Source organism: Wallemia mellicola (genome assembly GCF_000263375.1).
Source record: "Wallemia mellicola CBS 633.66 unplaced genomic scaffold WALSEscaffold_11, whole genome shotgun sequence".
NCBI lineage: Eukaryota > Fungi > Basidiomycota > Wallemiomycetes > Wallemiales > Wallemiaceae > Wallemia > Wallemia mellicola.
This window is the reverse complement of record NW_006531968.1, coordinates 242,387-267,375: the sequence shown is the minus strand read 5'-3', so window position 1 is coordinate 267,375 and position 24,989 is coordinate 242,387. Positions and strand designations below refer to the sequence as shown.

The 24,989-nt window shown below is 39.9% G+C and overlaps 18 protein-coding genes across 18 annotated transcripts; 10 read left to right on the top strand and 8 right to left on the bottom strand.

Moving 5' to 3' along the window:
- The first annotated feature begins 542 nt into the window (after positions 1–542).
- Positions 543–2,427, top strand: WALSEDRAFT_57671 (hypothetical protein). Its single transcript, XM_006958657.1, has 3 exons — positions 543–682; positions 734–981; positions 1,027–2,427. Exons 1-3 carry the CDS (start codon positions 576–578, stop codon positions 1,968–1,970), a joined length of 1,299 nt encoding a protein of 432 aa, XP_006958719.1. The 5' UTR covers positions 543–575; the 3' UTR covers positions 1,971–2,427.
- Positions 546–4,900, bottom strand: WALSEDRAFT_60552 (transcription factor). Its single transcript, XM_006958656.1, has 5 exons — positions 4,873–4,900; positions 2,728–4,820; positions 1,027–2,679; positions 734–981; positions 546–682 (listed from the first exon to the last, which is right to left on the bottom strand). The coding sequence occupies exons 1-3, from the start codon at positions 4,885–4,887 to the stop codon at positions 2,067–2,069; spliced, it is 2,721 nt and encodes a 906-aa protein (XP_006958718.1). The 5' UTR covers positions 4,888–4,900; the 3' UTR covers positions 546–682; positions 734–981; positions 1,027–2,066.
- Positions 4,901–4,919: 19 nt separating this feature from the next.
- WALSEDRAFT_32809 (ammonium transporter) lies at positions 4,920–6,749 on the bottom strand. Its single transcript, XM_006958655.1, has 2 exons — positions 6,473–6,749; positions 4,920–6,424 (listed from the first exon to the last, which is right to left on the bottom strand). The coding sequence occupies exons 1-2, from the start codon at positions 6,619–6,621 to the stop codon at positions 5,044–5,046; spliced, it is 1,530 nt and encodes a 509-aa protein (XP_006958717.1). The 5' UTR covers positions 6,622–6,749; the 3' UTR covers positions 4,920–5,043.
- A 157-nt stretch (positions 6,750–6,906) lies between these two features.
- WALSEDRAFT_57668 (hypothetical protein) lies at positions 6,907–8,438 on the bottom strand (the record flags this gene model as incomplete). The annotated part of the gene is made up of 2 exons (XM_006958654.1): positions 6,907–8,318; positions 8,373–8,438. Coding segments are annotated over 2 exons (1,478 nt in total), but the record flags the coding sequence as incomplete, so codon positions are not given.
- A 5-nt stretch (positions 8,439–8,443) lies between these two features.
- Positions 8,444–9,926, top strand: WALSEDRAFT_60550 (hypothetical protein). Its single transcript, XM_006958653.1, has 4 exons — positions 8,444–8,628; positions 8,676–8,849; positions 8,893–9,349; positions 9,397–9,926. Exons 1-3 carry the CDS (start codon positions 8,473–8,475, stop codon positions 9,322–9,324), a joined length of 762 nt encoding a protein of 253 aa, XP_006958715.1. The 5' UTR covers positions 8,444–8,472; the 3' UTR covers positions 9,325–9,349; positions 9,397–9,926.
- Positions 9,397–9,747, bottom strand: WALSEDRAFT_3898 (hypothetical protein; the record flags this gene model as incomplete). Its single annotated transcript, XM_006958508.1, has 1 exon — positions 9,397–9,747. A coding segment is annotated over one exon (351 nt), but the record flags the coding sequence as incomplete, so codon positions are not given.
- On the top strand, positions 9,881–11,372 carry WALSEDRAFT_60549 (ER lumen protein retaining receptor). Its single transcript, XM_006958652.1, has 6 exons — positions 9,881–9,957; positions 10,009–10,077; positions 10,130–10,884; positions 10,927–10,989; positions 11,036–11,266; positions 11,312–11,372. Exons 1-3 carry the CDS (start codon positions 9,936–9,938, stop codon positions 10,684–10,686), a joined length of 648 nt encoding a protein of 215 aa, XP_006958714.1. The 5' UTR covers positions 9,881–9,935; the 3' UTR covers positions 10,687–10,884; positions 10,927–10,989; positions 11,036–11,266; positions 11,312–11,372.
- Positions 9,927–11,518, bottom strand: WALSEDRAFT_69206 (HD-domain/PDEase-like protein). The gene is made up of 7 exons (XM_006958651.1): positions 11,419–11,518; positions 11,312–11,372; positions 11,036–11,266; positions 10,927–10,989; positions 10,130–10,884; positions 10,009–10,077; positions 9,927–9,957 (listed from the first exon to the last, which is right to left on the bottom strand). Exons 1-5 carry the CDS (start codon positions 11,512–11,514, stop codon positions 10,724–10,726), a joined length of 612 nt encoding a protein of 203 aa, XP_006958713.1. The 5' UTR covers positions 11,515–11,518; the 3' UTR covers positions 9,927–9,957; positions 10,009–10,077; positions 10,130–10,723.
- Positions 11,517–14,020, top strand: WALSEDRAFT_60548 (hypothetical protein). The gene is made up of 4 exons (XM_006958650.1): positions 11,517–11,681; positions 11,735–12,561; positions 12,613–13,645; positions 13,694–14,020. Exons 1-3 carry the CDS (start codon positions 11,532–11,534, stop codon positions 12,701–12,703), a joined length of 1,068 nt encoding a protein of 355 aa, XP_006958712.1. The 5' UTR covers positions 11,517–11,531; the 3' UTR covers positions 12,704–13,645; positions 13,694–14,020.
- WALSEDRAFT_7927 (hypothetical protein) lies at positions 12,769–13,878 on the top strand (the record flags this gene model as incomplete). Its single annotated transcript, XM_006958510.2, has 2 exons — positions 12,769–13,645; positions 13,694–13,878. The coding sequence occupies 2 exons, from the start codon at positions 12,769–12,771 to the stop codon at positions 13,876–13,878; spliced, it is 1,062 nt and encodes a 353-aa protein (XP_006958572.1).
- Positions 14,021–14,336: 316 nt separating the features above from the next.
- Positions 14,337–16,127, bottom strand: WALSEDRAFT_60547 (hypothetical protein; the record flags this gene model as incomplete). Its single annotated transcript, XM_006958648.1, has 1 exon — positions 14,337–16,127. A coding segment is annotated over one exon (725 nt), but the record flags the coding sequence as incomplete, so codon positions are not given.
- Positions 14,508–15,238, top strand: WALSEDRAFT_64626 (hypothetical protein; the record flags this gene model as incomplete). Its single annotated transcript, XM_006958649.1, has 2 exons — positions 14,508–14,843; positions 14,891–15,238. 2 exons carry the CDS (start codon positions 14,508–14,510, stop codon positions 15,236–15,238), a joined length of 684 nt encoding a protein of 227 aa, XP_006958711.1.
- Positions 16,128–16,141: 14 nt separating the features above from the next.
- On the top strand, positions 16,142–17,365 carry WALSEDRAFT_60546 (mitochondrial carrier). The gene is made up of 4 exons (XM_006958647.1): positions 16,142–16,203; positions 16,253–16,314; positions 16,361–16,437; positions 16,485–17,365. Exons 1-4 carry the CDS (start codon positions 16,167–16,169, stop codon positions 17,299–17,301), a joined length of 993 nt encoding a protein of 330 aa, XP_006958709.1. The 5' UTR covers positions 16,142–16,166; the 3' UTR covers positions 17,302–17,365.
- Positions 17,366–17,409: 44 nt separating this feature from the next.
- On the top strand, positions 17,410–18,289 carry WALSEDRAFT_19040 (DUF858-domain-containing protein; the record flags this gene model as incomplete). The annotated part of the gene is made up of 4 exons (XM_006958520.1): positions 17,410–17,497; positions 17,543–18,077; positions 18,126–18,207; positions 18,254–18,289. Coding segments are annotated over 4 exons (741 nt in total), but the record flags the coding sequence as incomplete, so codon positions are not given.
- WALSEDRAFT_60545 (DNA-directed RNA polymerase II subunit RPB3) lies at positions 17,436–20,371 on the top strand. Its single transcript, XM_006958646.1, has 6 exons — positions 17,436–17,497; positions 17,543–18,077; positions 18,126–18,207; positions 18,254–18,400; positions 18,445–18,486; positions 18,537–20,371. Exons 4-6 carry the CDS (start codon positions 18,333–18,335, stop codon positions 19,375–19,377), a joined length of 951 nt encoding a protein of 316 aa, XP_006958708.1. The 5' UTR covers positions 17,436–17,497; positions 17,543–18,077; positions 18,126–18,207; positions 18,254–18,332; the 3' UTR covers positions 19,378–20,371.
- Positions 18,308–20,800, bottom strand: WALSEDRAFT_60544 (hypothetical protein). Its single transcript, XM_006958645.1, has 3 exons — positions 20,709–20,800; positions 18,607–20,610; positions 18,308–18,544 (listed from the first exon to the last, which is right to left on the bottom strand). Exons 1-2 carry the CDS (start codon positions 20,743–20,745, stop codon positions 19,433–19,435), a joined length of 1,215 nt encoding a protein of 404 aa, XP_006958707.1. The 5' UTR covers positions 20,746–20,800; the 3' UTR covers positions 18,308–18,544; positions 18,607–19,432.
- A 113-nt stretch (positions 20,801–20,913) lies between these two features.
- Positions 20,914–22,238, top strand: WALSEDRAFT_60543 (hypothetical protein). The gene is made up of 3 exons (XM_006958644.1): positions 20,914–21,672; positions 21,718–21,983; positions 22,029–22,238. Exons 1-3 carry the CDS (start codon positions 21,157–21,159, stop codon positions 22,186–22,188), a joined length of 942 nt encoding a protein of 313 aa, XP_006958706.1. The 5' UTR covers positions 20,914–21,156; the 3' UTR covers positions 22,189–22,238.
- Positions 22,239–23,849: 1,611 nt separating this feature from the next.
- Positions 23,850–24,986, bottom strand: WALSEDRAFT_60542 (putative protoheme IX farnesyltransferase). The gene has a single exon (XM_006958643.1). The coding sequence runs from the start codon at positions 24,778–24,780 to the stop codon at positions 23,887–23,889; it is 894 nt and encodes a 297-aa protein (XP_006958705.1). The 5' UTR covers positions 24,781–24,986; the 3' UTR covers positions 23,850–23,886.
- Positions 24,987–24,989: the final 3 nt, after the last annotated feature.

Sequence of the window (24,989 nt, the reverse complement as noted above, 5' to 3'; positions counted from 1 at the left end):
TGTGAATATGTTTACTTTTAATTTGATAAGCTTTGATAACAAATTTACGCTTTTATCACATATTAAACGTGTTTTAGCCGGTTAAGCCGTCGTAAATCGCCTTTGATAACTTCATAAAAACAACCTTATTAGGACGCGGCGATTAAAACTGATCGAACGTTCAAGCTTGTTTTGGTATAAATATCATGTAATTATCTATCATATCATAGCCGATCGCCGTCCTAAGTACATCAGAATGGTTATATAGACGTTATGTAAGATTTCCGAGCTTAAATGGTTGTTTTTGAAGATGAATGAATTGTGCTACATGCCGCAGTCATTTTACAAATATGCAAAGTCATGATTAAACTGCAAATTTTCTTCTACCTTTGAAAAAGAATAATGATAAAAATTAAGGGTGTATATAAATAATATTAACATTAAAACTATACCCCCATATCGGTATATTAGTTAATATCCAAAATTGGAAAGTACCTCGATTTCGACAGTTTCGCCGTAATGTAATCAATCTCGCCGTGATATCAAGCCAGGACCGTCTCTTTAACAATAACGATAAATAACAATCAACAGAACGAATGGAGAACTTATTTTTAGCAGGTGATTGCGGTGGAACTAAAGCCAGAGTAGTTATAGGTAATCACGATAAGATCCTCGCTCGAGGTGAAGGTGGACCTTGTAATTTGTGAGTATTGAGCTTTAATTGAAGGTATAATTCTAATAAAGAACATAATAGACAAACCGTTGGGCATTCTCAAGCTATTAATGTGATTTTAGAAGCTACATTCCAAGCTATATCAAGGTTGCCTAAAGAATACCAAAGATTTGAATACAGGGATGGTCAATTTTCGAAGCAGCCATTTAAAGCTATATGGTTAGCTTTAGCGGGTGTTAATCAAGCAAGCGATGCTGAACGTTTCAGACCGTTAGTTGCTCGCGTTTTCGCTATGATTGGATTGGAGAATCAAGTTAAAATAACAAATGGTGAGTGAAATACCTTAACCATCGTAGCTGTTTAACAAAAAATAGATACAGATTTATTAGCTTCACCTGCACTCAAGCATGACGACACAAACGCCGCGATCGCTTTGATAGCAGGAACGGGAACAAATGGAATGGCGTTTAGAAAGACGGAAAACAAAGATCTCGAGAGAGTTGGAATAAGCAGAGGATGGGGATATCTTCTTTGCGATGAAGGTAGTGCCTTCTGGGTTGGTAGACTTGCCATTAGATCACTCCTCGCATACGAGGATTTTAGAGGGAATAGCAAGCTTTATAGTACTTCTACTGCTATTACACATTTGCAATTACACAAAGATCTCATGAAGCAGCTTAAAGTGGATTCCCCTGCTGACCTCATTAACAAAACATACGTTGATCACTCAAGTGGTGAATCCTCATTCACTGTAAGTGAATCAAACAGGAAGGTTTGGATTGCGGAAGCATCAAGAATTGTATGCAATTATGCCTTCGCACAGGATATTTCCAAGAACATCATTGACGATATCATAAATGACGCTTTGATAGGCATACCTGGTGATCCAACAAGTGGCACAATGAATCAGACTACACATGACGATGGCAGTCAAGTTGAGGCACTTAGAATAGCTGCACAAGCAGTCTGTCCACTTGTTCACATCGTAGTCCGCCTTTTGGGTGACAGAACAAAGCTCAAACCGGAGACCACAACTCTTACAGTAGGTGGTGGCGTCATCTCTAACAATGGATATCGTGAACTGCTCCTCAGAGCACTTGATACACATTTCGGAATTAGATTCAAGCACGTACAAGTCGTATCAGATGCTGAAGGTGAAGGTGTCCAGGCATTAGCTGCACAATACAAACCCAGTGCTAGAGTCACAAAAATTACGATTCAAACACCACCACAATCACCCAGCAAGAGAAACTCATTGAATACTCAAATATCTCCTACATCACCAGCACTAAGTTTCGCAGCTACGACTAGAGCTTAATGTATTTTTAGTTTGAGCCACTTTCGTATTATATTATATTATATCTTCTAGTTAATGAATATTCTTTCTTTATTTCAAATAATATAATCAATCTAATTAATCTTCAGTGATATCTCCATATTCGAATGCACCAGCTCTGTTATCTTTGGCAGATTGTAATGCGTCTTGAAGGGTAGCTTGCATCCCTGGGTACTTGTTTGAATATCTTGATGTTTTCTTATCGATTAATGCCAAACCATCTGCAACCAAATCCGCGTTAATGCAATATTCCGCAGAAATTGCTGAATCAGGATCTGATGGGTCAAGTAAACGTAAGTGTAGTGTTCCATTTGGTTCCTTTGCGTCAATCTTTGCAACAAGGTTACGTCCCAAACAGAGTTCCTTAAATCTATCAAGAGACTCTTGACCATACTCGTGATCAATTGGAAGAAGGTTGACAAAACTGAGTTTGGCAGGTATAGCTTGTGGAGGCATTGTCTTGAATTTATCATCAAGGTTTCTGATATCGGAGTAAGAGACAGTCTCCTCATTACCATAATCGATGAAGATAACTTCAGCAGTCTTGAGTACATCACTAACACGTCTTACGCGAGCTCTGTACCATTGATTATCCTGGCTGAAACGAGCAGCGATAAGCATACCATTGCGTGGTGCGAATGGTTCGCTATGAGAGATGCTCTTGTGGTGAGCTGTGAACTCATTCATCAACCTTTCATGTTATCGTTAAAAAATGTTCTATCTTCAGTAAATAACCCACCTTTCAAACTTCTGTGAATCTTCACTGCCAACTAACTGGACAAAGAATGAGAATTGAGGTGAAGATCTTACATCAGAGATGAGTATATCAATCAGGTTGCTGGTAGACTTTTCATCCTCTTTAGCCTCCTCTTGTGCCTGAGTATATGCCTCTTCTTCAGCTTCCCTTTCAGCAGCTGGGTTGTAGTTTACCCATACACCTAACTTTTTATCTTTAGCTTCCTGCTCAGCATCAAAGAGGGCATCAGCAAATGGTAAGCTTTCAGCGGAGTATTCGTGAACACTAGCCAAACCCCTTCTAACCAAGCTAAGACCGTAGTTGTCACCCTTCGTGTTGTAGATTGTGCCAACGAAACCACCAGCTTTGTCGACACCGTTGATTATAATTTCTACATCTCTTTGCAATAGTTGTCTAGTGGCAAATTCCAAAGATTGAACAGCACCTTCTTCACTCTTCTCAGATGGATTACGTGCAGTTCTTGGTGCTTTCAGACCGGACAAAACGAGTGTTATTTTCTGGTTATCCCTTGGTATGTAGACTTTGAAGCGAGATCCGGATGCAACGTATTCAACAACACCTGCGATCTTGCCTGAACGTTTCCATTGAGGGAGGAAGGAAGATGCTTTTGCGTATGATTCACTTGCATCTGGTATTCTAGGTATTGGCAATTCCTTGTTTGAATGAACACCCTTTGCTTGAGATAATGCCGCTTGTTCAGCAATTAGAAGTTCATCATACTCGTGTGATCTATCGTCGTTACGGCGATGTCTGATAACGGTTGCTAATCCTCGCTCGACCAATAAGAGACCAATTGAATTCTGTGAGCCACCAAATCTAATAGTGGCTGCTTCACGTTCATCGAAACCTTCTTCTTTTGGTCTAGTGTAGTCGTGTTGGTAAATGACTTTCTTTCCAATGAGCTTCTTTCTCATGAATTCACGTGCTTCTAATCCCCAGTATGCTTGCTTCGTGTCGGCACTACGTGGTTGTCTGATAGAAGCAATTTGTATACGTTTTTCAACACCTTCACTGCCATCTTTGTTGAAAGGAATGACTGAAATTTGGTCACCCGACCAAATTCTACTGACGATAACTTCAGATTGACGTGGATGTGATTGTGTAGTGTTTTTCTTAACATTACCATTCGCGGCAACATCCGCAGTGGATTGTGTAGCAATTGGATCGACAAAGTTTTGCCAGATGTTCATTTTGTTCTCCTTTGCGAACTTTTCTGCAACTTTCAATGAAGGTAAATATGAAGGACCATTGCTAGCCAAAATGGCTGCATGCCAATCAGCGAATTTAGCGAATCCGTTAGCGATAACACATTCAGCGAGTGATGATCCATCATTTAAAGTGATATTACCAATAACAAGGGACGAGGTGTTGTTTGTAGCGAATAATCTAACTTTAACTTTTTGTTGCAGACATTTGGTCTCAACATAGAGGCGAGCTTGTGGACCAAATTCTTCTGCTGCCTCCGCTAGATCTTCTCTTCCAACTTTTGGAGAGCGTACACCTGCAAGTGCGAGAGTAATGTACTGATGACTGAGATCACTGAGGAGTAATCTCAGGCGGAGTGTATGTCCATCGCGTACTTGTTCAACAACCGCTGTGAGGATATTGCGAGAGTATTTGTCAACGAATGATTGTAAATCTGATGGCATGGTGTAAAGGACATCCCTTTGTTGCTTCAAACCCCATATACCTCTTTGTTTTGTCTTAGCGTAATCTTGTATGACATTGAGTGCGCTGTCGTTTGTCGTGCGCAATTTAGCCCAACCGTGGCTTAGAATGTGTGTTTTTAAATCCTGGCTAACACCCTCTTCATTTGGTAAGTTCACAACGCCAAAGTTCAGATTGTTAGCTTCTACACTGCCGATAATGTCAAAATCGACTAGTTTGCCAACAGCAGCGTCGATAACGAATTGACGTGCTTCATAAGCTAATGGCTCATCTGGCTTGTTGTTGCTACCAACACGTGGTCCTTGTATACCGTCTAAGTGTACAACGACTTCCTGTGGAATCTGTGCATCATTTGAGAGCTTTCCTTTTATGACAAGGGTATCAGAGCTGAGTGCTGCTTTGACAAGCTGTTGTGTACTCTATTAGCTGGCTATATCGCCGTTCGCTGTCCCCACTTACACCTCTACGTGGCATGACTATAGCAGACAAAGGGTGAAGTTAATAAAAATAATGCAAATATGTACTTCTAAACTATCCACAAAACGAAATAAAACAATTAAATAATATGAGCTTTAATGAGGCGGTATACTTTGAGAATCCTTTTTTTTCTGACGTTCTAGTTTTATGTTTTTACACTTGAGCTTCAGTTACAACTTCTTTATCATTTGATGATTTCTCTTGTACTTGCTCATTTTCAGTCGCAAGTGAATGTCTCGAGGTTGTACGATGTATAGATCCAGCAGGGGCTCCAGCACCACCTCTCAATCCAGTTGGTACCTCACCGTAGTAATCTTCTGCATGTCTTCTCATTTCAACATAATCGGCCGTGAATTCTCCATGTTCGCGTTCATCAAGACCCATAATTTCGCCTTCTTCATCAACTCTAAAGCGCAAACCAGGTATGAGGTTAATAACGAACATGATGGCGTATGTAACGACAAATACCCATGCTGTACCAACTGCAATCCAAGCTACTTGTTTACCGAGCTGTACAAAATTTCTATCAATCCAACCACCGTCGATTTCAAGTTCTGCGTCATTGTACGCGACTGAAGCTTGAGCGAAAATACCTGTTAAGAAGGTTCCAACCATTCCAGAGAGACCGTGACAGGCAAAAATATCCATTACATCGTCCACTCTTGCAATGTTCTTCAAGCGAGTGGACAAGTTAGAAACCAATGAGGCCAAGAAACCGATAAGAATCGAAGCAGGAGCACCAACGAATCCAGCAGCAGGTGTGATTGCAACTAAACCACAGATGGCACCTGTGCAGAAACCAACAACTGACCACTTCCTCTCCAAGCGATAATCCATGATCAACCAAGTAAGAGCACCGAAACTACCAGCAAGGTTGGTAGTGAGTATCGACATACCTGCTTTCAAGTTGGCTGCGTAGGTGGAGCCACCGTTGAAGCCCAACCAACCGGCCCAAAGGAGGACAGTGCCGAGGACGATATGTGAAACGTTGTGAGGCTTGAACAATACAGCTTCAGTACCATAACCTCTTCTTTTACCAATGAAAATGGAATAAACAAGGCCTGAGACACCAGATGCAATTTCAACTGGTACACCACCTGCGTAGTCGAGTACACCCCATTTGTAAGCCCAACCGTTTGGATTCCAAATCCAGGCTACCAATGGGTCGTAACAAAGCGTTGTCCAAACAAAAATGAAGACCATAGCAGGAGCAACTCTAGATCTCTCGGCGGCTGCACCAATCATTATTGCTGGAACGAGACAGGCAAACATTCCTTGATAGATGGCAAAGATGATCTCAGGGATTTTGTCATTTGCTGCTGCTGCTGGATAATCCAAAACATTGATGAAACCAAAGTGGTCTAATTTACCAAAGAAGGTACCGGAGTTTCTTGAGAAACACAAACTGAAACCCCAGAAGAACCATTGGAAGGAGACGATAGAAGTTGAAACGAAGCAAAGGAAGACCATATTCAAAGCATTCTTTCTTCTCGCTAAACCGGAGTAGAGGAATGAGAGACCAGGAATCATGATCCTGTGGGATGTCAGACGCGTCCGGGTGGTAAGCTTAAATAGGACTCACCAAACCAAAGCAGTACAGGTCAAGACCCAGGTCATATCACCAGGATTGTAGGCATTCACTTCACCAGTCGTTTGTGTGGCTATGAAGTCTGTACCACCGGGGACGATAGTATTTTCTGGGTTGAGAGCCCCGTATGTGACATTCACCATTTTAATTTACCTTGAGTGAAAGGAGATAAGAGATTTCAAAAATGTACCTGGAGCTTTCGCCAATTGATAAGAGCAACTTGGCGAGCGATAAAACCCTGGAACGGAATAAGTTGCTATAAAGCGCGAATCCTTTCAACACACTTATTCATATTCTTAAATATCCGCCTTCTTATTCCGTCCATTTTTGGTTATCCGTCTGTTATCAGTCAATAAAGCGCTCTGATTGGTCAGAAGTCAGACACTGTGTGATATCAAATAATATTATCTTTATTCAAATTTACAAGTTTAAACAGTCTGCATTGGTTCTGATTGCTCTGCTTGTTCCCAGGCATCGTCTTTTTTGTCTTCTTTTTTATCCTCTTCGGCGTTATTCTCGTTTTCGAACTTCTTAAGCGCAGTTGCCTCCTCCTGTATCGCCTTATTGAGCTCAAATATATCGTTAAGTTCTTTCTCTTTGTAGATGTCAAACTCCTTTCTTATCTTCTCAATACGCTCTTTAGTCTCTTCCTTCTGTTGATCAATTTCTTCAATTTGTGATTTGATAAGGCGTGTCGGTCTGTATAACAATAGTGGTATACCCTTGGTATCATTCTTGCTGAGATCCACACTTGCTTCTATAGTTTTGTTCTTGAAGTACGGAGCAAGTAGGAATTCTGCACTCCGTTGCAAGCTCTTTATTTCAACTTCTAGTGTATCTTCATTTATATGTAGTTGATCTTCCTTATTCTCCAAGTCTTGTTTAAGTTTCTTCAATTTGGACTCATGCTGATCAACTTGCTTGAATTTGTTATTGGTTTCTTGGATTCTAGTTTGCGTACGCTGCTCAATCTCTTCGCGACGTTTTAAAGCATCAGATTTTGGTGCTCGTGATTCACGTGTTGCCTGTTGGAATGACTTTGCGAATAAGGCACCAGCTGCTCCTAAGCCACGTCTTCTTTTTGGTGCAGGGGGGTGTGATTCCTCTGTTGTTTCACTTACTCCATTATCTTTAAGCTCTTTTGAGGATGATGATATGTTGGTGTCAGCTTCTCTCTTCTTTGATTTGGCAGGTGATTTTGATGATTCCGGAGCGTCTTCTTGGCTCCTTTGGACGTCATCTTCATGTTTTTCTTTGCTGGTAATTTCGATTTTCTCTCCTTGGTTGTCCACCTGCATATCTTTCTGTTCATCTAATTTCATATCAACATCGTTGCCCTGGTTCTCTTTCTGAGCATCTACTTGATTGTCTCTCTTATCATCTCCCTGGCTCACTTCCTTACTTTCATCCCTCTTGTCATCTTTCTTATCTTCCTGAGCGTCACCTTGAAGGGTGTCATTATTGAGCTCTTTACTTTCCTCTTTGATAATAGCCTCGGTTGGCTTGTCGACTGCATTACCTTCCTCCTGTTTAACCTCCTGCTTACTGTCCTGGTTATCTTCCTGCTTAGTTTCCTGCTCGACCTTAATCTCCGTCTTCTGCTCGTCTGTTGTTTCCATAGCAGTATCTTTATCAGGGTTATTTGCATCATCTGTAAGGGTCTTATTGTCACTCTCTGATGGTTTATCTGCCTGCATTTCTAGATCCTCTTCCGGATGAGACTTCTGTTGATTTTCAGTTGTGTCATCTGATTGTTTATCTGTTGTATTATCTACTGGTTTAATTGCTTTATCTGAACTATTCTCTTGTTCTAGATCCAGCTCATTCTGCTTTATCTCATCTAAAGTTGTAAAACTGAGATATGAACAAGAGATATTTATATGAAAATACTCACCATTCTTTGTAGTTTTATTCCTAGCTGAAGATCTCTTCTTCGTTGTTGATTTCTTTGGTGGCATATCTCTTGCTGATCAACGTCCAAGTTAAAGGAAGAGATGGATGGATTTGAGATACGCATGAATTTAGTGGGGCATCTACGAAAGCTGAACGCTTCATTATCCTCAGTAAAGAGAGTCGTTGGTTGTTTAAACATCCACGCACAAACTTCTGCTGGTGATCTCTGGAAATGCTTAATGGGAGAGTTTAGAAAGGTTAGAGTTGCACGTTGTTGTGTTAATATACTCATTAAAGTACATAGGGTAGCTTAAATCATAGATTAAATATATTATACATGCTCGACGATCTATTGAACACTGGAAGTTCGGAGAAGTCAGTCTATCAATCCTACGCCAGTGACAGTTTAATAGATATTATAAATATGGTAGTACCAGAGGAGAGAAACGGGATTATAAACTTGTTATCAACTTTACAAGTGAGTTCTTTGTCAACCTTGCAACTAAATTGATCGATTATAGATACTAGAGAGTTGGAAAATAAAAAGGATATTCGATATTGACTTATTAAATAACTTACAAGCAGATCTGGAATCTAAACGCGAGTTACTATCACACAAAACACAAGACACTGACAAATTAGAGAGGCTATCAACAAAGGATATTCTGCGACGATTTGAAGAGGATAGGGAGAGGCATAAAAGACTTCGAGAAGATATCTGGGTGCTGCCCATTTCAAACTTCACGAAAGAAGACGCAATGAACTATCAAACACCATCACCAGAGGTCAAGCAGCAATTTGCTAGCAATCTATTGACCTTTAACGATAATAATAAGAGTCTAGATATTGAATTTGACAATCGTTGGGATGAAATTTCTGATTATAATGAGGATGACGTTGAAGAGATGCTTGATGATTTGAATAGTCTACATAGAGCTCAATTTGTAAACTAATTTATTTTAATGTTGCTATAAATGTCTGTATAAAACGGTTGAGATGATGTCATTATGAAAATATTCACTTACTTTTTCAGCATCTGCTACAGCTTGCTTAAAACCATCCATTTGAACGTGACAATCGAGAGGTCTGTCTTTGTTAGTTGTTAAGCAACTGACCAACTCAGATTGAGATGATTTAATTGCAGGGAAGTTATTTAAGTCTCTCTTGCTATTGTGCCTGTCTACTTTTTGCTTGATATCTTTTATGGTGTTTGCAACATTATCTGAGCTAATTAAGGAATTATCCTTGTCTGTGTTCTCCTTGGCCAATTCTTGCTCGATCTGCTGCCTAACCGCGTACTCGTCGTTTCTTAATCTTTTCAACTCTGAGTTTATTCTATTCCTTATTTGTTCATCCAAGGTGACCTGGTCCGTAGGGCTATTTGCACCTTCTTTATTGAGTAGATCATCAGAAAGGTCTGAAATTAAACTATTTGATAGTTTTATATCTAAATTATTATTATCACTGTTAAATACCCTAGATTGTGATTGTTGTTGTCCCATTTTTAGTTTTTAGTAGAAGTCCCGGTTTTGACAGTCTGATGTGATGGCAGTCTACCTTAAAGATGAATTTATTTAGATTTTTAGGTGAATATCAAGTCTATTGAAGTGTATTTAAATTCTTATCCTTCATTTTAGGTGATTTATCACATCTTACTAGTATACTCATTTTAATACACAAGATACAACAATCGAGGTCATGCAGAGGTATGCCGTTATATCTTAGAATACGCGTTTTATATTTACGCTACTCTTTTAGGTATATCATATAAATCTCAACTACTATACGTTATCGTCTTCCTTTCGAGATATTTAGACTTGTTTTGGACTTACGTGTCTTTATACAATAGCCTAATGAAACTATTCTTCATCGCTAGCTCATCATATACTCTCTACTTGATGAAATTCAAGTTTAGACCAACAATGGATCCTTCAATTGACACCCTTAGCTTACCTTACATTATAGTACCTTCCATTTTATTATCACTTATCTTCAACTACGCCGATAAGGATGCTTGGTTAAGTGAAGTCTTGTGGGCCTTCTCAATTTACTTGGAATCCGTTGCAATCCTCCCACAATTGTTCTTGTTACAAAGAACAGGCGAAGCTGAAACAATCACAACTCACTACTTATTCGCTTTGGGCGCATATAGAGCACTCTACATACCAAACTGGATCTACAGATACGCAACTGAATCCTTCGTTGACCCAATCGCAATCATTTCAGGTCTCGTCCAAACCGCATTATATGCCGATTTCTTCTACATTTACTTCACTAAGGTTATTAAGGGTCAGAAGTTTGAATTACCTGCATAAAAAGGTTTTAAGATACGAAAATGAAAAATTTAACGTTCTATTTATCTATACAAAAATGAATTTCTCCATCTTTCGTAAAGCGTCCTGCTTCATAAACTTCATTGAGGTTTCTTGAAATTACATGCGATGCGTCTTCAATCTGACTTGTTACCTTACGTGCCCAAATGAAATATTCCTTGATTCTAGATGTTGACCAGTCTGTGAAAAGTTAAATGTGATCATCGTTAGTGAAACACCCACTAGTTGGTGCACTTCTCTGTAAATCACGCAGATTGTATAATTTGTCAGCAAGTTTTACGCGCTCTGAGGTAGATTTAGAGGTGTAATTGCCAGTACAGTAGGCACTTACTAGCTTCTAAAGACACACTCTTTGCTTTGTTGATCTGTGCTTGCTTTCTGGCAGCTTTTGGCAAACCTTTGTCATCTGTACACTCAAGAACAATAGACGCGACTTTATTGCCAAAGTAGTGTTGCAATTCTTGCAAGCTGGTGTTGGTATCCTCTATAGTATCGTGTAGAATTGCCGCTTGAAGTGTCTCTAAGTCGTCATGACCACTCTGTGCCAATATCTGAGCAACACCTGCAGTTAATTAAGAGCTTGTAATATAGGCTACTGTATATTCACCCAGCGTGTGGTTAATGTATGGTGTTGAATCTTTGTCTTTCCTTCGCTGGTCTTTATGCTTCTAGGCAAACGTCAGCGTCTTCTCTTTGAAGGAGCGAGTAACTAACAACGCTAGCAAATGTCACGGCAGATAGTAGTCGCAAAAATCCTCCTTGGGTGTCATTCAAGCCTTCGATAGGCGCTAGTTCCTCAACTGTCATCATAGTTCAACGTCAACGTCATGCTCGACTTTGTGATTGAACAAATAGCGTTCGACAGAATTATAGCGGCAGTAGCTGTCGTTGTGTCATTGGCATTCATACGATCATACGCTGGCGGTGTCAAGAATGATCATAGAAGGGATTTACATCAACGTACTGTCATTCTAGCCGTGAGTTTAGAAGCTGTACATGAGGGTTTTCAATTACTAAACTAACCACACAGGGCCTCCCTTCGTCTGTATTGACGTGTACACTACCAACATTAGCAGAAACTGGTGCAACTATCATAATTTTACATCCTCGACCATTAGAATTAGTAGCTATTATCAACGCAATTAGATTGAGATTCACAGACGCTGAAATATTCGCCGAGAAGTGTGATCTCAATGACGTAGAATCCGTCAAGGAATTCTCAGACAACTGGAACAAATCTGAACGTACGCCAACTGGACCAAGTAACACGATTGAGAGTGGTCAAATAAGAAGAATCGATGGCGTTATCTTCTCAACTGATTATGAAGATGGTGTTGTAATAACACCTAATCAGGAAAAGAGGGATGCAGCAGCACACTTGTTGTTATTATCATTGATACCTGCTATAGCGCATAGTCCAAATTCACGTGATATACGCGTGATTAGATTGGTACAGCCTTTCTATACCGCCGGGACACTCAAAGTTGTCAATAGTAAGATGACCAATATAAACTTGGCCGGTATCCAAGCTCTCAGGGGAATAGCGCTCAGTAGATACCTTCAAAGTGAAATTGATAGTGCCAAATCTCAAAATGTCGTACCAGAAGTTGACAAAACTCGGATCGAAAAGTCAAACGTAAGTTGTTTAACCGTTTGCCCTGGATTTGTTAGGGAAGCGACAGTTTGGCCATTATTCAGTCAATATGGAATAATTGGAAAGTTACTCTACTTTTTACTTCTTCCGGTAATTTATTTAATCACAAAGTCGGCATCGGAAGGCTCAGAAGTTATAACTTACGCTCTGATGAAGGAGAAACCAGGGAAGGGGATGTTGTATAGAGACAACAAGTTAGTTGGGTGAGTGAAATCCTAGATAGACGCTATATGTTCTCATAGATAAACAACCAGACTACCAAAAGAACTGCAAATTGAGTTATCTAATATAGACAATTTAAAGTCGACGTGGATGTACTTTGAAAGTAAATTAAAAAATAAATAAAGTTGTAAAAATTCTCACTTTAATTAATCGCTCCCTCTAGTGCATCATCAACCAAAGCTGGCGAAATGGGTCTATGCTCGTCGAAGCAAGATAAAAATGGTAAACAACGCTCGCTAGAGATAGATAAGCAATTAGAGGATGACGCTAAAAAGATGCGTAGAGATTGTAAGATACTGCTACTTGGGTCTGGTGAATCTGGGAAATCAACGATAGTTAAGCAAATGAAGATTATACATCAAAACGGTTACTCTAAGGAGGAATTAATTGGCTTTAGATTGATCGTATTCAAAAATGTAGTCGATTCCGCTCAATCCGTCGTTTTGGCTCTTAGGAAACTATCTATGGAGCCAATATCAAATACAAATCAGCATTACGCGGATTATATTTTAGGTTTTAGACTGGATCTAGAACCTGGAATGACGCTCAACAAGGAACTCGTAAACGCTATTGATAGCCTCTGGAACGATCCTATTATACCCAAATTACTCGATAGATCATCAGAGTGGTACTTGATGGACTCAGCTCCCTACTTTTTCCAAAATGTTCACAGGATTGGTAATCAAGATTACATCCCAAATGAGAATGACGTTTTGAGAGCGAGAATTAAGACTACTGGTATAACAGAGACGAGGTTCACTATGGGTCAGCTATCTATACATATGTTTGATGTGGGCGGTCAACGCTCCGAGCGTAAAAAGTGGATACACTGCTTTGAAGCTGTTACGTCAATCATTTTCTGCGTTGCAATATCCGAATATGATCAAACTTTGCTAGAAGAGAGTGGTCAGAATAGAATGCAAGAAAGTTTAGTTTTATTCGAATCAGTTATTAACTCGAGGTGGTTCTTGAGGACATCAATTATTCTCTTTATGAATAAAGTCGATGTATTTAGAGTTAAAATTACAAAAGTACCATTAGAGAAATACTTCCCAGAGTATTCAGGTAGGTTAACTTTATTTTAATTAAAATGATCCTTACATAATTATCCAGGTGGCGCTGAACTTAATAAAGCAGCTAAGTATATCCTATGGAGATTCACACAAACAAATCGGGCGAGACTATCAATTTACCCTCACTTAACACAAGCTACGGATACTTCTAATATTCGATTAGTTTTCGCGGCAGTTAAAGAGACCATTCTACAAAACGCTTTACGAGATTCAGGTATATTATAATATTGTTAAATTGCATACTAATAAAACCTTAAAATAACACAATACTTACTCAACAAACCCTCAAAACAAGAACAAGAACAAGATTTAATAAGTCTACTGCATTATTACGCATTTTCGCTCATTCAATTATGTACAAATGATTAAATTAATACATGTTTTAATTATTTTAAAAAATTATTTAAATGTCTGAAGAATTTAGTGAAACTGAGCTATGCTACGCAAGGAGCGGATCTATAGTGTGTCACCTCGATTGATCTAGGGTCTTCCGTCATGCACGAGCCATCATTTTATATAATCGGTTGACAGCGTGATTATAAGTAAAATTCTAATGCTAGAAATAGAGTTTTGTTTTTAATCACTTAACTTATTCTTTAAGCGAGTTTAGCTCGTTCAGTGAGTGCCTTGCATGCATGACGACCGAAAAACTTCACAAATCTGGTCAAAAAAGGGGTAAAAGGATTGGCGAATTAAATCGTATTGATATTACAATAATAAATCAATTATCTGATCAGAATGACTTGACAGAAGTCACTATCTAATCACATTCTGATCTAACTGTTTTGGGGTGCTAATCCCATCGGCCAAGTATAGCTAGGTCATTAGAAAAGATAGTTATATCCCGGTCTACCATGTCAAACCAAGACAGTGAAGAAGGAATAGATTTGGATAGCATGTCATACACGATCCATGATATCCAAGACGACTCAAGAACAGACGAGCTATCTTCACCTCAGCTTACAGCTTGCTCGTCGACATCTAACAGTCCACCAACTTCCCTGAGGAGTAGCAAGAGTATAAACGTACAGCGTAAGTCAATATCAAGTGCGCACGGTCAGCCAACAGTCAAGACACCACCTTCTACCTGGTTCAAACCAAAAATGAAACGGATAAAGATAAACGATGATAATAGTGATAAGAGGAAGCCAGATTCTAAATTGGTTTCTTTCGTTAAAGGTGCTTTTACTGTGGGTTTCATTTTTTGCCACACACAGCTTTACTGAGACATATCTAGGCCTTCGGAAACGCAGAAAAAGCAGATTATTCTAGCTTCTTTAGCCCAGAATTGAAGGCTACAATCAATGCCTTACCTTATACCGTCGATGGTTTGAAGGATGTATACAATTTTATCACTGGTTCCTGGTCATCGGTACAAGTTGAATTTAAATACGTAATAGAGCACCCCCGTTTGATGGGCAAATGGGGAGAGGGGGAAGTTGGAGCTGTTGCGGAGCTCGTTGGGAATGATTATTTTGGTAATAAACAATTAGTAAAGTGCTTGTTCACAATGGTTGTCATTGTAAATGATGAGCATAAGCAGCAAATAAAGGATTGGAGTGAGGTTATGTCAGTAGAATCTTAATACTCTCAACTTTAATCGTTTCTTTCTCAATTTCACGGTATTCTCATTTTTTGCATTCTTACGAACAATTTACCTAGTCTACGCACAATTACATACCTGCATTTTACATACGCGATGCTGTCAAGATCTAACGAGTTATTTATCCTGTCTTTACATTTATACATTTACCTTCCTAGTAAATTATTCCATTCAGATTTGAACAGACCGGCGAGGGACTTGGTATCCATGTAAAAGCCATCTGGTTTTTGCGGTGGAACAACATTAATACGCCAAGGGAAACGCTTGTCTATCGAGAATGGTAATCTTGGCGTGTCTAATGCGAGAGGAACTGCTGAGAGCGTCCTACGCTGTCCAGATTGCTTTGGCTCGCGGAGAGAGACTTCCTTAGCATTCACGAAGATTCCTTCATTGAGTTTCGCGAGCTTTTTCCCCCGTCCAACTGTCAATGGAAGGTTTAAAGATGTGTGTAGACGCAAAAGATCAGATTTTGGGAAATGTGATAAACGTATGACTTCTCTAGACGCGTTGAAGAGTAATAACCCACCAGCGCCCAAGCCTATGAAAGCTACTGAGGTGCTCGCTAGAATTCTCTTCCAATAGGCTGTCTTAGTGTCTTCTTCTTCTTTCTTATCAGATTTGGGAGTAAAGGACTCATAATGATAGCATGCTTCTGCGCATACAACGGCGTATAGAGATAGGGTACCAACGCAAGCCCACAATATCTTGGGTGAGAACCTTGCCGGACGCTGGACCAAAATGACTTCTTCTTCATCGGCAGCTGGACGTAACTTTGTAGAGTAATTTGCGTTGTTTTTTAGTTTAATAACTTTATTAAGTTTGTCAGGTTTATTATATCGGAGATTCCTAGTTAGATTTCTTAAGATCATTTTCTCTATAACGTTCAAGATAAACGTTCAAGAGTTAGTCTATGGATGGAAATAGCCGTAAAAATGAAATTATATACAGTGAGTACTCGCTATTGAGCTTAGAGATACAGTCTAAGAAGCCATACAGATAACAGAACGGTAATATCTGCCACTTCTGCTAGCCTTATCTCTACACTAGCGGGATATCCCGTATGTTGGACTATAGCTAGGAGTATACAACTAAACATTCGCTCAGCTAGATAGTATTAAATCCAGACTACAAACTGATAGATCTCACCGCTCCATTGTCGGTTGCGCTAAAGCTGTATGGAGGTGAGCCCTTAGTTTGATTAGCTCTACGTTTCTATAACTACATACAGACAGGAAGGTATACGAGGTTTCTTTAGAGGCGTATGGATACCTTTATGGTCTATATCGGCTGTTAGAGCCACTTCTTTTAGTATTTATACCAAATCGAGGGATACACTAGAGAAAAAGACATCAATTACACAAAAAACCCTTCCAGAGACAGCCATTTTAGGTTTGTTTTCAGGTTTACCCGCTGGTTTCATCATCAGTATGGCATCGGCACCATTCGAATTGATTAAAATAAACAGACAATTGGAGTTTCAGATCTCTCTAAATAGAGGTCTAGTTTATAAGGATTTGGGTACTATCGGTACAGGAAAGGATATCATACGTAAACAAGGTTCAGTACGTGGTTTGTACACTGGATTGAGGTTGCATATGATGAGGGATAGCTTTGGAACAGGTTTATACTTTTGCATTTATGATAGTTTAAAGTACATCACGAGAACTGATCCAAATCACAAATTCAATGCACTACCACCACAATTTTCTGCATTCTTTGGTGGTGCACTCGCTGGAATTGGTAGTTGGTTCTTAGTTTATCCAGTAGACGTTGTCAAAATTGTCGTACAACAGAGAATGTTATCAGAATTATCACCAAAATCGCCTAAAGAGATATTGTTACACCTCGTTAGAGGAAGTAATCCGGATTTACCACCTCGGCCACTACTTATCGGTATCGGAAAACTGTATAGAGGCTTGGGTGTCTCTGCATCGAGGTCTACACTCGCGCATGGTCTTATGTGGGCACTTTATGAGTCCATGATGGGCAGAATAGAGGAGCAACATGGACAAACTAAGGAGTTATCGACAGTAAGATTGGTTTAGCCCCCATTTTATAGATAAATAGAATGTAAATTATAGATAATACGATAATATGATAATATTCCCCGCTTATTCTACTTTCCCGCTTGTCTTCTCTCTTGATAAGAAACGACAATGAGCAGAACGCCAAATTTCGCAAAAGGAGTTGAATATTGGAGCTCCACAGAGGCATCCTATAATGGTGTACTTGGAGGCTTCGGTGGGTGTTTTCGCATAATCTAATACTATAGCTGAGAAAGATAAGGACTTGGTACACTCCCAAGAGTAGACGCACAGAGTTCTAGAATGATGATATTGAAATTACTCCCGCGCTTATCGCAAACGAAGAGTATAATGAACCCGAAACCTTCAGAAAGGCTAGAAAGTCGCGCTATGGAGGCAGGAGCGGGTGTAGGACGTGTCAGCACTGACGTATTGTTGTATTACTCAAAGCACGTTGAGTTGGTTGAACCAACACCAAAATTCACTGAGAGGGCTAGACAAAGATTGGCAGAACACCCTAAGGTCACAGAGGAAGGCGCTACTTGGACTATTAAGGAAGTTGGCTTGCAGCAGTGGCAACCTGATGGTATATATGATCTAATCTGGTCGCAATGGTGTCTTCCTCACTTATCTGATGATGAATTAGTAGAATATTTCAAGAAAGCAGCTGGATCATTGAGGAAATACACAACTGGGGATGAGTTCTATGGTCAGGATGGATTGCTCGTCGTCAAGGAGAATGTATGCTCTGATACAGATTATACGTTGTTTGATGATGAAGATTCTTCGATAACAAGGTGAGTAGGGGAGCTCTTAAGGCGACAAACACTAAACCATCTATACAGATCACATCAAGCGTATTTAGATCTATTCCAGAAAGCTGGACTGTCTATCGTTCATCAAGAAGTACAGCTCGGATTCCCAAAGGTGAGTAAGTCGACATTAAGAGTACGCACTAATGAAAACACGCTAGGAATTATATCAAGTACGTATGTATGCATTGAGATAGACATTTTTGTATTTTACTCTCTTCTTCGTCGACAACCAAGAGTATGCGTGTTCGAGTGAGGAGTCTCGAGAGTGAGAGGATAAATTTCGTATTAGAGGATGTAGATTTAGCGTGTGTAGAGTTATAGCCTAGTAGCACATCTGATAAAGCTATAGACTAGCGAATGCTTTACGAAGAATACTCATAGCTGATTTACCGTGAGTGTTGTATGCTATGACTCTAGAGCCAGGATCTAATATGCTACCAGTACTATGGCTATAGATATCGTTAATATAGAGGAAAATAGCTCCGTTTTGGTGGATGAATTCATCGCTCACAGATTAGGAATGGTTCCATTGATATCGACAGCTTGCGACAAGCTAATCAACTACAATCGTGACTGTGTATGCTTAGACCATTGCCCAAAGTGCTCCGTTGAACTCGAACTCAATATAAAGTGCACTACACCAGAGACAGTCTTGGTAACTTCAAATCATTTACAAATAAAAGGACAAGTCGCAAATGACACCTCAGGAAATCTTATAGACCCTCCAATTGGTTTGCCAGACAACTTTGGTCTGCCTATAAATTATCATCAGGAAGGCGCATACCCTATTACGCTTTGTAAATTGCGACAAGGACAAGAATTGAGAATAAATTGTATCGCCAAGAAGGGTATTAATAAGGAGCATGCTAAATGGGGTCCAACGAGCGCTGTTGCATTCGAATATGACCCTTACAACAAACTCAAACATACGCATTACTGGTTCGAACAAGATGAGAGAGCGGAGTGGCCACTCTCTGCAAACGCAACTGAAGAGGCCCCGCCTGATGACAGCCCAATCGGTCTTAATGCTGAACCAAGAACATTCTACTTTGACGTGGAAGCAACTGGTGCACTTGAACCAAAAGATATGATTTTATTAGCCTTTGCGGAACTACAGAATAAACTAGCTGGTATTGTCTTAGCACTCGATCAACCTACTGATCAAGAGGGTTATATGGATAACAACAACCTAGTTGAAGGTATGGAACCAAGTTCAACCGCGGCTGATCAGGTTGATGATTGGGGTGTTGGTGCTACACAGGGTGGTTTCGACTGGACTTAGTATCTCAATTTGACATATATATATATATAATGTAATAATGTAATTTATAAACAAGTTATTTTACCAATTTTGTCGTAAACTTAAAGTCGCCATATTTCTCCAATTCTTGGATAAGTACATCACCAAGTGCAGATGCAGGTGTGTATACACCGCCTTCCTTCTTTGGTGTTTCCTTTGCCAATAATAAGGCGACTTCCGATGACATTATACCTGTTAAGCTATATCCTGCGTGTCCTTTTCCTGTGACTCTAGTGTGCATCTCATGACCATCTACAGTCTTTGTTGTGTTGTCAAGTACGAGACTACAAGCGGCATCCTGCTCTGGTGTAGGTCCAGTACCAGACTTTGGAGCAACCTTCTGGAGGAGAGCTCTGAACCATGGGAAAGTTGCGAAAAGGAAACCACCGAGTGCCATCATAACACCTCTCAATAATGCTCGGAAGAAGCTCTCGTGGGAGAGTGTCTCGGTGTATTTAAATGTCTTGCTGTAGAGTTGTGGAAGTAATGCAGCTGACCTGTAAACAACTCTGATGTTATGTGGACCCAACAACCAAGGTGTGCCCCATTTGCCGACGGCGTTGTCGTAGCTGATAAGCTTCTCTCCATTTTGTAACTTTGCTCTCTCTGAGTTAACTTCTGGAGCTAATGACCAAACATCTCTTCTGTTTTCTCTGAGTTGATCTTTTGGCGTTTTGTCATACATTGTGAGAAGTGAGCTAATAGTACCACCGCTAGCACCCTTGATGAGACCGCTGAAGCTAGTGTGTGAGTAATTGATGTCACTATAGATTCCATTATCACGGAGACCTTTAACGGACTTGTAGACGGCGATATCTGATGGCAAACTATCTAAACCAGTTGAAGGTACCAAAATTGAACCAGTTTGGGATGCCTTATATGTTAATTGTTTAACCAAGTTAATGTAATAAGATGGACCTTCTCCGTTGATATCTACAAAGTGTACACCTGCTCTAACGCAAGCAGTAGCGACACTCATACCGTAAAGTGCGTATGGACCTGCCATAGAGAGAACAACCTTTGCTGTTTTTACAATTTCCTCTAATTCTGGGCTATCAGTTGATAAATCAGGTACTGTGAGTGATTTCACATCCGATGGTACACCGAGCTTCTGTCTGACATCGTCTAACTTTGATAAAGATCTAGCAGCGAGTGCAATTTTAACATCCTTGTGATGTTCTAATAAGTGTTTTATAACTAATTGAGCTGTGAAACCTAGTAAAAGTTAGATCAACAGTCTATTGGAGTGGTAGATTGGCGTCATTTGGGAGTTTATACACTAAATGCCAAATCTACAATAATAAATTACTCACCTGTTGCTCCTATAACTAAAATATCAAATTCTGCCATTTTTTACTCTTGATGGTCTCTCCGAGAGGTTCTATAGGGACAACACCGGTAATCAATTATAAGCGGAAATTATTTAATATTAATCATGACTGGGTTTGTATGACTAATTAGTGTTTATCTATTTATATAATAATGCCCTTGATTGTAATAAATCGGATATAAAATTTTCACCGCCGATAACGCTATCTAGAATATCTATTTTGGTATATACTCGACCTCTTAGATGGTAGACTATAGTGACTCCTCTTGTTATCTTTCTGAGAAAAAAGATCAGACTAAGGTTGACTTGTCTTCAAATCATAAGAAGAAGACGCGTGTTTTTGTCACTGGTATATTAATAACAAACACCAGAAAGAAAATCGAGACAGTCGAACATCAGAAAATTAAACTTTTTCTTTGTATGCGTTCAGGATGTTCATCGGGCTGATTGGATTAGATAGTGAGACTATACATATAACTAAGAAATATCTAGTTGAAGAACGTGGATTCACGGCTATAGATTTAAAGGGCGATTTAGATGACTTACCTCAGGAAGTCGTTGATATGAAGATGCTTACTTTCGGAGACTTGATGGACTACGTAACTTCACATTGGCAGGATAACTTTGTTACTGCTACATTACCATATGGCAACACAGAATGTCTAGATTTATTCATGAGAAGACCATTCACGCTCTTAGTCGGTTTGGAAGCTCGTATAGAGAGAACTATAAAGAGTTGTGTAAATCGATTTGCAGATCTTTTTGATGGAATGGATATATCAACAATGTTTGATCTTGGATATGGCATTATTAGACCTACTATGTCAAAAGCACAGCTGAACATCTACAATCCGTATGAAACTGAAGAAGAATTCTTAGAATTATTGAGAACGATTAATATAGAAGACACTGAACGAATCAGACCTAATTGGGATACTTACTTTATGGTATGTCCGAATGATATTCGTTGTATTCCTATTGAAACTCCTCAGGAACTCGCAGATTTGGCTAGTCAAAGGTCAAATTGTATGAAGAGAAGAGTAGGAGCTGTTCTGACTGAAGAAAAACGTGTCGTAGCAACTGGATACAATGGAACACCAAGGGGATTAAAGAATTGCACAGAAGGTGGATGCACTCGTTGTAACAGCGGTGTTGAGCAGGGTTTCGCAGAGTGCTTATGTCTCCACGCCGAAGAAAACGCACTGTTAGAAGCTGGAAGAAGTAGAATAGGATCGAATGCAGTATTGTACTGTGATACGTGAGTGCTGTTATTTGTCATAGGTTTTTCTAACAAGCAACATAGCTGTCCATGTCTCGGTTGCGCTATCAAGATTATACAAACTGGCATAAAAGAAGTCGTATACAATCAGGCTTATAGAGTAGACGATAAGACATACACATTGTTCAAATCCTCTGGCGTAATCCTGCGGAAATACAGCAATGATCATAAAATAATGTTCTAAACCTTCTTGTTGAATTACGACCATCATTGATATTTATGAAAAATAGACTAGACAGTGATAAATCTACGACTGATGATGATAGCACAAAGAGTGATTTAGATAACGACAGCGAAGCCACGCTATCTGAATCTGATGGCGTCACACCAAGAAAGAAGTTCAAGTGGAGCACTAAATGGAGAATTATTGAGAGTATCTTTATCGCTGGGGAGACTACTAATGAAGTAGAGTTAGCAAATAAACTTGGTATATCTGTTAATGATACCTATGACGATGCCGATCTTATCATCTATCCAACTTGCGACGAAGACATTAGTGATGACAGAGCGGTATGTAGGCATTGGTTGATAGACTCATCAGATAGTGGTATCTTACTTCCTATAACGTTGTACAATCTCTGCGATCTTTTCGATTTCAACGATTATGAGGATGATCAGGAGGACCTTCCCCCAGTACCTCATTCAAAATATGCTTGTCAACGTATACATCCGCTCGTATCACCGAATGAGGGTTTAGTTGACGATCTCCGGGTGCTCAGATATGATCGTAAAGCTCGCAATGAGCCGTGGAATTATCTGGCGTATTCAAGGGCTGCGTCTACAGTGAAATGTGAGTGAAAATGATACTCGTATAAGTTCTTTCTTTACACAATATATAGCACTACCACATAAAATTAGTAGCAAAGATGATATATCGCTACACGATGACGAATCAGAGCTTAATAAGAATTACAAAAACATCGGTGCTAAAAAGATAGCATCTAGAATAGAGGAATACATCAATTACGGACGTATCGAAGAGGCAGATAGGATACGAAATAGCGATGTATATAAGATACAAAACGCGCTAGAGACCATACAAGGGATAGGACCAAAAACGGCGTATGAGATGAGCAGAAGTGGTGTCAAAAGTGTAAATGAACTAGTAAAAGGTGGTAAAATAACCCAAGAAGATGCTGCCTTAGCTGAGCATCTGCAAATTGGTATAGATAGACAAGAGGTTGAAAGCATAGCCAGATTTGTGGTTCAGCATGCAAGGAACATTCTTCCTCATCTGAAATACACCATTTGTGGTGGATATAGACGTGGAAAACCGTACTCGAATGATATTGATATTGTCGTTACACAGCACGGATGCAATGTAACACAACTGGGTGAATTCTTAGTAAAACTCACTGAGGACTTGCAAAACATTGGTAGGTTACGTTTAGAATGTCCCTTCCTCACTCATACAAGTATAGGCTTCTTGACACAGCTCATGAGGGGGATTGCGCTCTCAAATGACAAACGCGTAGCTGATAGTCATGATTACCAGTCAACCATGTTTGGTGTTGTTGCTAGTTGTAAGTCATTTGGTACCTCGGATAGTGACGAAGTGAGGCTTCGTAGACTTGACATTATCGTGTCAGTTCCTGAATCATACCACCTTGAGATACTAGGATGGACCGGATCAATCATGTATGAGAGAGACATACGAAGTTATGTCAAACAGTTCAAACTTAAGTTAAATAGCTCGTCTATATTCAATGAACGGACGAATAATCTGATGGATTTACGAGGAATAAGAAGTGAGAGGCATCTTCTCCGAGTGTTGGAGCTACCTTGGATAGAACCAGGTGGGTGAAAAGTATCTTAAAACACACTACTAACAGTAGAAAAGAGGATCGAAATTGTGATTAAAAATGTTTCTATATTAATACAGTTAGCTATCTATTGTTGTAATACTATTGTTCATGTAATTGTCGATGTGATTAGAGTTTCGCTTGTGATACATTGCCAATACGAGTGTGAGAGGGAGATGAATCAAACTCGCGTGGAAGAGCCTTCTAGCAGCTACATCACCTGGATTATTCTTCTTTATTTCTCTATAGAATGCCCAGGAGAGGTATGCAAATGGAGCGTTTATAGCTGTTGAAGTGAATGCGAAATTCCACGTCGTCAATCCGGACCACGGGAATAGAACTGCCGTCAATGGAAGCATGATGAAAGCATGTCTAAGAGCTACTATGCTATTCTTAAGGGGATTACTCACGCTCAACATGCTATATCCTGAGCTAGCATATTGTGGACGAAGAAGGTGAGCGAGTGAGTTAAAATGCGGGAATTGCCAGGTATAAAGAACGTAAGGAAGAGCTGAAATTGCGCCAATATCCTTCCAATCGAGGCTATCTGGGATGAGTCGTCCAGAAGAGGCCGTCCAACCGATAAGAGGAGGTATAGCGCCAACGATGCTACCCACCCAGGTGTTAATGATATGTACTCGCTTGAGTGGTGTATAAATTCCACTATAGAGTGCTATATTTGCCGCGCCAAGTGCTGCTGAAGGTGCGTTGACGCCCGTAGCGAGAAGACCAACACCTGCAAGTCCAGTTACGCCTGCAAAGACGACAGCATGGATGGGTGACATCAAGCGGGTGCAAAGTGGACGAACACGTGTGCGAGCCATCTGAGAATCGAGTGGTACTTCTAGCATCTGATTGAGAGCATTTGCAGATGCTGAGCAGAGTGCTACACCACCCGCTGTACTGAGCAATGTTGTGAGTTCTTCCTTATATCCAATCGCTGGCGAATCCGGGCAAAGTGCGTACCCAGCCATACTGGTAAGTACGACGAGGAAAGTCAAACGTGATTTTGATAATTGTTTGTATAATTTAAAACGCTGTTGAATTGATAGTCGTGGGAGTTTCTTCCATGCTATCCTACGATTGTTCGGGATGTTCAAACTAACAGCGGATGGAGAGTTTGATAACGGGTGCAAATAGAATTGATTAGCGCGATAACTCGTAAAAAAGTGTTTTGTTGGCT

What these genes read in the sequence shown, in the direction of transcription:
- WALSEDRAFT_69206 (XM_006958651.1), bottom strand. Translation starts at nt 11,514, where the DNA reads ATGATGACAGTTGAGGAACTAGCGCCTATCGAAGGCTTGAATGACACC. An exon ending in ATACATTAACCACACGCTGG is followed by an intron (nt 11,267 to 11,311) that starts GTGAATATACAG and finishes AATTAACTGCAG; the next exon opens with GTGTTGCTCAGATATTGGCA. An exon ending in ACAGAGAAGTGCACCAACTA is followed by an intron (nt 10,885 to 10,926) that starts GTGGGTGTTTCA and finishes AACTTTTCACAG; the next exon opens with ACTGGTCAACATCTAGAATC.
- WALSEDRAFT_60544 (XM_006958645.1), bottom strand. Translation starts at nt 20,745, where the DNA reads ATGGCAGAATTTGATATTTTAGTTATAGGAGCAACAG. An exon ending in TTTAGTTATAGGAGCAACAG is followed by an intron (nt 20,611 to 20,708) that starts GTGAGTAATTTA and finishes AACTTTTACTAG; the next exon opens with GTTTCACAGCTCAATTAGTT.
- WALSEDRAFT_60546 (XM_006958647.1), top strand. Translation starts at nt 16,167, where the DNA reads ATGGATGGAAATAGCCGTAAAAATGAAATTATATACA. An exon ending in TAAAAATGAAATTATATACA is followed by an intron (nt 16,204 to 16,252) that starts GTGAGTACTCGC and finishes GAAGCCATACAG; the next exon opens with ATAACAGAACGGTAATATCT. An exon ending in TGCGCTAAAGCTGTATGGAG is followed by an intron (nt 16,438 to 16,484) that starts GTGAGCCCTTAG and finishes AACTACATACAG; the next exon opens with ACAGGAAGGTATACGAGGTT.
- WALSEDRAFT_60543 (XM_006958644.1), top strand. Translation starts at nt 21,157, where the DNA reads ATGTTCATCGGGCTGATTGGATTAGATAGTGAGACTATACATATAACT. An exon ending in ATTGGGATACTTACTTTATG is followed by an intron (nt 21,673 to 21,717) that starts GTATGTCCGAAT and finishes GAAACTCCTCAG; the next exon opens with GAACTCGCAGATTTGGCTAG. An exon ending in GCAGTATTGTACTGTGATAC is followed by an intron (nt 21,984 to 22,028) that starts GTGAGTGCTGTT and finishes CAAGCAACATAG; the next exon opens with CTGTCCATGTCTCGGTTGCG.
- WALSEDRAFT_32809 (XM_006958655.1), bottom strand. Translation starts at nt 6,621, where the DNA reads ATGGTGAATGTCACATACGGGGCTCTCAACCCAGAAAATACTATCGTC. An exon ending in ACCTGTACTGCTTTGGTTTG is followed by an intron (nt 6,425 to 6,472) that starts GTGAGTCCTATT and finishes GACATCCCACAG; the next exon opens with GATCATGATTCCTGGTCTCT.
- WALSEDRAFT_60548 (XM_006958650.1), top strand. Translation starts at nt 11,532, where the DNA reads ATGCTCGACTTTGTGATTGAACAAATAGCGTTCGACAGAATTATAGCG. An exon ending in AACGTACTGTCATTCTAGCC is followed by an intron (nt 11,682 to 11,734) that starts GTGAGTTTAGAA and finishes CTAACCACACAG; the next exon opens with GGCCTCCCTTCGTCTGTATT. An exon ending in AGAGACAACAAGTTAGTTGG is followed by an intron (nt 12,562 to 12,612) that starts GTGAGTGAAATC and finishes ATAAACAACCAG; the next exon opens with ACTACCAAAAGAACTGCAAA.
- WALSEDRAFT_60542 (XM_006958643.1), bottom strand. Translation starts at nt 24,780, where the DNA reads ATGGCTGGGTACGCACTTTGCCCGGATTCGCCAGCGATTGGATATAAG.
- WALSEDRAFT_60552 (XM_006958656.1), bottom strand. An exon ending in GATTCACAGAAGTTTGAAAG is followed by an intron (nt 2,680 to 2,727) that starts GTGGGTTATTTA and finishes ATAACATGAAAG; the next exon opens with GTTGATGAATGAGTTCACAG.
- WALSEDRAFT_60549 (XM_006958652.1), top strand. Translation starts at nt 9,936, where the DNA reads ATGAATTTATTTAGATTTTTAG. An exon ending in GAATTTATTTAGATTTTTAG is followed by an intron (nt 9,958 to 10,008) that starts GTGAATATCAAG and finishes CCTTCATTTTAG; the next exon opens with GTGATTTATCACATCTTACT. An exon ending in ACAATCGAGGTCATGCAGAG is followed by an intron (nt 10,078 to 10,129) that starts GTATGCCGTTAT and finishes CTACTCTTTTAG; the next exon opens with GTATATCATATAAATCTCAA.
- WALSEDRAFT_57671 (XM_006958657.1), top strand. Translation starts at nt 576, where the DNA reads ATGGAGAACTTATTTTTAGCAGGTGATTGCGGTGGAACTAAAGCCAGA. An exon ending in GAAGGTGGACCTTGTAATTT is followed by an intron (nt 683 to 733) that starts GTGAGTATTGAG and finishes AGAACATAATAG; the next exon opens with ACAAACCGTTGGGCATTCTC. An exon ending in TCAAGTTAAAATAACAAATG is followed by an intron (nt 982 to 1,026) that starts GTGAGTGAAATA and finishes AACAAAAAATAG; the next exon opens with ATACAGATTTATTAGCTTCA.
- WALSEDRAFT_60550 (XM_006958653.1), top strand. Translation starts at nt 8,473, where the DNA reads ATGGATGGATTTGAGATACGCATGAATTTAGTGGGGCATCTACGAAAG. An exon ending in TAATGGGAGAGTTTAGAAAG is followed by an intron (nt 8,629 to 8,675) that starts GTTAGAGTTGCA and finishes TAAAGTACATAG; the next exon opens with GGTAGCTTAAATCATAGATT. An exon ending in ACTTGTTATCAACTTTACAA is followed by an intron (nt 8,850 to 8,892) that starts GTGAGTTCTTTG and finishes GATCGATTATAG; the next exon opens with ATACTAGAGAGTTGGAAAAT.
- WALSEDRAFT_60545 (XM_006958646.1), top strand. Translation starts at nt 18,333, where the DNA reads ATGCGTGTTCGAGTGAGGAGTCTCGAGAGTGAGAGGATAAATTTCGTA. An exon ending in TTAGAGGATGTAGATTTAGC is followed by an intron (nt 18,401 to 18,444) that starts GTGTGTAGAGTT and finishes ATAAAGCTATAG; the next exon opens with ACTAGCGAATGCTTTACGAA. An exon ending in ATACTCATAGCTGATTTACC is followed by an intron (nt 18,487 to 18,536) that starts GTGAGTGTTGTA and finishes ATATGCTACCAG; the next exon opens with TACTATGGCTATAGATATCG.